The sequence below is a fragment of the Hylobates moloch genome, unplaced genomic scaffold (genome assembly GCF_009828535.3).
Source record: "Hylobates moloch isolate HMO894 unplaced genomic scaffold, HMol_V3 SCAFFOLD_7, whole genome shotgun sequence".
Lineage (NCBI taxonomy): Eukaryota > Metazoa > Chordata > Mammalia > Primates > Hylobatidae > Hylobates > Hylobates moloch.
This window is the reverse complement of record NW_026652282.1, coordinates 21,514,627-21,520,689: the sequence shown is the minus strand read 5'-3', so window position 1 is coordinate 21,520,689 and position 6,063 is coordinate 21,514,627. Positions and strand designations below refer to the sequence as shown.

The 6,063-nt window shown below is 42.4% G+C and overlaps 1 protein-coding gene across 1 annotated transcript in view; it reads left to right on the top strand.

The window, feature by feature from the left end:
- Nucleotides 1–1,461: 1,461 nt before the first annotated feature.
- The window catches only part of PCYT1B (phosphate cytidylyltransferase 1B, choline), a 115,971-nt gene continuing 111,369 nt past the window's right edge, over nucleotides 1,462–6,063 (top strand). The window contains exon 1 of the mRNA XM_032756698.2: nucleotides 1,462–1,825. Within this exon, the coding sequence (XP_032612589.1) occupies nucleotides 1,763–1,825 (63 nt within the window). The 5' untranslated portion in view covers nucleotides 1,462–1,762. The remainder of the gene's footprint in view (nucleotides 1,826–6,063) is intronic.

Here is a 6,063-nt window from a genome sequence, read left to right as displayed (position 1 = left end):
TATTTCCTTGGGGTCCTCAGATACTTTTCGACCCAAATTCTATGGAGTTTTCTCCCTACGGCCCTCTAACCTCTCTCCATGCTGAGGATGCTCTCCTAACAGTGCTTGTATTGTTTGGAAACAATAAGTGTTGTTAATCTGAGTTCAGTCAGGGAAGCAGAACCACGATGAGCTGTGGAGGAAGTGATTTATCATAGGATTTAGTCCTGGCCCCATTGTGAGAGGGATGGGGGATTGAAGGTCCAGGAGGAAATTGGAAGATGGGAGGAGCCACCCACCATCAGTCTGAGAAGCCCAGCACATCCAGCTGTGCAAGTGGAAGGGGAAGCCAGTTGGGGAGACCTATGGGAAGCTGAAGCTGTTCCTACCTCTATGAGCCTGCAGCCAAGTGTCCGGTGGTGGCCCTGGGGCTCCTGTTGGTCAACAGGATCAGCACTCACAAAGAAGATCTGGACACAGAGTGAGGGAGAGTGAGGACAAGCGGGATCTAGCTTTCACCTCTACCTCTGTTTGTTACCATACCTAACCACAACAACCTTTGGAAATTAACCGCTCCTACTTCACTCCCACCTCCCATATCTTATGCAAATTCTTCTTTTGGTCAACTCTAACCCAAAGCCTTCAGGGAAGGGGATCCTGGGAAATGTGATTCCAACTTAGCAAGTCAGAACACTATACACTACCACGCTAGGAAACAGAGTGGCCACCGGCAGAGCTCCCCCAGCAATTGTCAGGGTACCCAGATGGAGAAGGTATAGGATGAATGAATGGTGGGGAGGGGTGAGGGAGTCTGAAAAGCATCCTTCGACCTACCAGAGCACGTTTTACTGTCCTGGAGCTTGAAATAGAGGAGAAAGCATTCTAAGAGTTTTCCTGCTAGGATGGGACAAAGGATATCTTTACTTGGCAAAGGTGAGTTTAGGTGGACCAGCTGCCTTCCCTCTAAACTGAGGTAACAGTCTGCAGCCAAAGTTTCCATAGCCCTTTGGTGCAGCCAGATTTAAAAAGAATCTTGTTCTCAGAAAGGCTGAAGCACATGCATATTTAAAGAGTTCTTTTAACACAGAGTTATCTGAGAGAAAATTACCTTAACACAAATTCCGAAGACTCCACATAGTTAAGATGCACAAATTCATTATCAATGGTGCTGAGAATAGCTCCTTGGAAGGGATAAAATGTTTATTAGAATCAATTAAAGTATGTTTGAGAGATTTATTTTCTCTGTCTTTATTCTCCTATTTAAAGAAAGTGCTGAGTTGTATATTAACACTTCAAGGTCTCGGTCACTGTTTCTCTTGAAAAAAAGAGAGAAAATGTTTGTCATTCCAGGAGCATAATCAGTTGAGCCAGTGCACAATGACATAGTTAATTCACCAACGGAATTCGTTGCCATAGCTTCAGCGAGGGACGGGGTAGATTAAACAATAGCCTTTTTCACGACTGCAGCTTTCACCACAACCTGCCTGTCCCCGCACAACAGGTCATCATAGCGCTAGTTCAGAGCACAGCAATTGTCAATGAACAACAGCCCAGAGGGGACAAGAGGAGGCTTGTGGTAAGTAAAGCAAGAGTGTCCAGCAACTCAAATCTCTCCTTATTCAATAACTGGGACACTTCGAGCTCCTCCCAGCTTGTCTTTGAGCGCTGGGCACAGAGTCTGCTTGACCTTTGGTCAAGTGAGCAACAAAAATTTCATCCTGTGACTCAAAAGAACTCCAAAGGGAGGAGGCCTCTAGAGAAGATAAAAAGATCAGGAGCAGGCATGGTAGGCCATCAGGAGTGCATCATGGAAGAGGACAATCGTGCTCCGCAATTGTGGCACAAGGTAATGTGAATACTTTCTTATTGATTTTTGCCTTATTGAATATCAAAGTCAGTTCAAAAAGTAAAGTCCTATGTATCTGCGAGTGTAATGAATCTGTGCTAATTCATAGTCACACTAAAAATGGAAATATTATCTTCTCCATCTTAAGGTGATTTAAAAAAAAACAAAGAAAAACAAATTGCGACTAATATTTCTTTATCCCTTTGCAGAGTCTGTCAGCTCCCTGGGTAGACTTAGATGACAAGAACAAATTTTCTTACTAAAAAAAAAGGTCAGATCAATATGCTATGGGAACCTGAGGGTATTGCAGAAATGTTTTAACAAAATGTTCTTTATCGTTTGAAATGAGAAATTCTCCTAGTAGAAACGTCACAAAATCCTGATTAGAATATCCATTCCTTTTATTCTGAGATGGAGTTATGCTCTTGCTGCCCAGGCTGGAGTGCAATGGCACGATCTCGGCTCACTGCAACCTCCGCCTCCCGGGTTCAAGCGATTCTCCTGCATCAGCCTCCCGAGTAGCTGGGACTACAGGTGCGCAACACCATGCCCAGCTAATTTTTGTACTTTTAGTAGAGACGAGGTTTCACCATGTTGGCCAGGCTGATCTCGAACTCCTGACCTCAAGTGAAGAGTATCCGTTTCTGAATTCAATGTTATGCAACTGTCACATAAGTGAGACCACTGTATATGGTCTTTTCTCTTGGGGAGAGGGTGCCCGGAGAACGTACTTCAAGGGGAACCTTGTTAAACTGAATGAGTTCTAGATGGAGAAAGTTTAGGCAGTGGGACAAAGTGTTAAGAAGGACCCCAGATGATGTGAAGAAGAGATTGAGGGCCAGAGGCAGCTTCCCAACAACGAGGCAGAGGGAATTTCTCTGCTTAACGGTGAAGCTGGTTTCACTCCACTGCCCTGAGAATGGACACAGGCCCTGGTCTCTCCTGTACCAGCATCCCTTCAAACCCTTCTCATGCCCCTTGGAATGGATATGGGTGGCTGGTTTAAGCACCATATTCCTCAGAAAGTAGTCTAGGTTCATATCTAGCAGACACTTGAGCTACATGACTGATTGATCATTTCGCCCAGTTGGTCCCTTCCCCAGTCGCCTCCATGTTATCTTAAATTTGGAGAAATTTGTACTGTATATTGAAGACTCGTGAGTTTTACTAGCCGATTGTATTGAGTTAATGGGGGAATCAGGAGGCATTGATTGATTGATTGATTCATTCATTCATTCATTCATGTCTCATTTCAAAATTAGATTTGAAGTGGTATCAAAATAACTAGATTCGGGCCGGCCACAGTGGCTCACACCTGTAATCTCAGCACTTTGGGAGACCGAGGCAGGCAAATCACTTGAGGTAAGGAGTTCGAAACCAGACTGGCCAACATGGTGAAACCCCCTCGTGACTAAAAATACAAAAAAATTAGCCGGGCATGGTGGTGGGCACCTGTAATCCCAGCTACTTGGGAGGCTGAGGCAGGAGAATTGCTTGAACCCAGGAGGTGGAGGTTACAGTGAGCCAAGATCATGCCACTGCACTCCAGCCTGGGTAACAGAGTGCGACTCTGTTGCAAAAAAACAACTAGATTCAGTTCTGGACTGGTGCAGGTATGGAAAGTTGAGATAATTCTTCTATGTTCTAGTCATGTAGAATTAAATCTGTGCAAATATCACTCTGTATTCCGATACCTTTTGCAAATTGAAAATAGACAAAGGCCTCTAATTTCATGGTCTCCCAAATGTATCACTTATCATTATTATAATAGTTGACATTTTAGGGTGACATGCCCTGGGCTAAGTACTTTCCATGGCTTATTTTATGTAATTATATTCAACAAAAGGACTCAAGCTCCTGACCATTTGCCTATGCTGCTAATTTGTGCCTTGATTTCTCTATTAAATTGAATAGGCTTATTGAACCTCCTTGAGCAATTAAAATGGATTACATTATTAATGGTAACAATAATAAAGAAGTGATTTTATTAACATTTTTCTCATGCTTTTTGATTCTCAGTGTACTTTTCTCACACAGGCACAACTTCTGTAAATTAAACTTTCTGACTACCAGCCCTTTGTGTACCATAGATTGATACCCCCAAGCTGACACATGACCATTTCTAGTTACTGCTGGTGGTATTACTTAACAGCCAATAGTTATAAGCATTGCTGCTAAATATTGAATCTGAAAGGTGGAAATACTCATGAACTTAATAATCTTTTATAGCTCTCAGGGAATGGAAACTACCTTTAAATAAGAGAGTTGAGTGTTTATTTTCCACATATTTAATTTTGGTACTTGGTTGGTACTTATCTGGAAATGAGAGAATGCCCAAACATCACCTCAATTCCTCTTACTCCAAACACTGTGCTGTAGATATTATTTATATATATTTTTTGAGACAAGGTCTTACTCTGTTGCCCAGGCTCGAGTGCAGTGGTGGAATCATAGCTGACTGTAACCTCAAACTACTGGGCTCAAGTGATCCTCCTGCCTCAGCCCCCCAAGGAGCTAGGACTGCAGGCATGCACCACCACACCTGGCTAATTTTTAAATATTTTGTAGAGATGGGGGTTTTGCTGTGTTTCTCCGGCTGCTCTTGAACTCCTGGCCTCAAGCGATCCTTCCACCTAAACCTCCCAAAGCACTGGGATTACAGGTATGCGCCACTGAGCCCTAGCCTATATTCCCATTTTCAAGTGAGAAAATTGAAGCTCGCAGAGGTTAATTGTCCAAGATAGCAAGGATAGAGCTGGAATTTGGGTTCCCAGCATCCAATTTCACTTTTTCTTTAAATCTATACTGTTGAATAAGGTAGCCGCTAACCACATACAGCTGTTTAAATTTGAATTTTAATTACTTTAAAATTAATTAATTAAAATTTAAAATTCAGTTCCTCAGTCACACTAGCCACTTTTTTTTTTTTTCTGAGACGGAGTCTCACTGTGTCATCTAGGCTGGAGAGCAATGGCATGATCTCGGCTCCTGGGTTCAAGTGATTCTCCTGCCTCAGCCTCCCGAGTAGCTGGGAATTACAGGCGCCCGCCACTACGCCCAGCTAATTTTTGTATTTTTAGCAGAGACAGGGTTTCACCATGTTGGCCAGCCTGGTCTCGAACTGCTGACCTCACATGATCTGCCCACCTTGGCCTCCCAAAGTGCTGGGATTACAGGCATGAGCCACTGACACTAGCCACATTTTAAGTGCTCAGTAGTTATATGTGGCTTGTGACTATTTGCTATTTAGTTTGGACAACGCAGATATAGAATATTCCATCATTGCAGAAAATTCTGCTTTAAACCATAATATCTCTTTTAGATATGTTGAGGCATGTCTTCAAAATATGTTGCAGTTCTGTTACAAGTAATATGGATTTTAAATTTTACAGTAAAATCTCATTCATTTGAAGTCCCCTCATTTGCATAGCACAAAGTTAACTTTGATCTGCAAATTAATAATATAGATAAGAGTTAAGAAGATGGTTAAATGCACTTCAGAGACCACAGATTTTTAAGCACCATCAAATAACTCCAGAAGCACTCACTTAGATGCAAGCAATTGATATGATAATTACACATCTTTTTTTTTTTTTTTTTATACTTTAGGTTTTAGGGTACATGTGCACAATGTGCAGGTTTGTTACATATGTATCCATGTGCCATGTTGATTTCCTGCACCCATTAGCTCGTCATTTAGCATTAGGTATATCTCCTAATGCTGTCCCCGCCCCCCCACCCCCCACCCCACAACAGTACCCGGAATGTGATGTTCCCCTTCCTGTGTCCATGAGTTCTCATTGTTCAATTCCCACCTATGAGTGAGAACATGCGGTGTTTGGTTTTTTGTCCTTGTGATAGTTTACTGAGAATGATGTTTTCCAGTTTCATCCATGTCCCTACAAAGGACACGAACTCATCATTTTTTATGGCTGCATAGTATTCCATGGTGTATATGTGCCACATTTTCTTAATCCAGTCTATCGTTGTTGGACATTTGGGTTGGTTCCACGTCTTTGCTATTGTGAATAGTGCCGCAATAAACATACGTGTGCATGTGTCTTCCTTGGGTATATACCAGTAATGGGATGTGGGTCAATGGTTTTCTATTCTAGATCCTGAGAATCCCACATGATTCCACAATGTTGAATATTTACAGTCCCACCAACAGGTAAAAGTTTCCTTTTTCCACATCCTCTCAACCTTTTTTCTGGTTTTTAATGATGGCCTTCTAATGG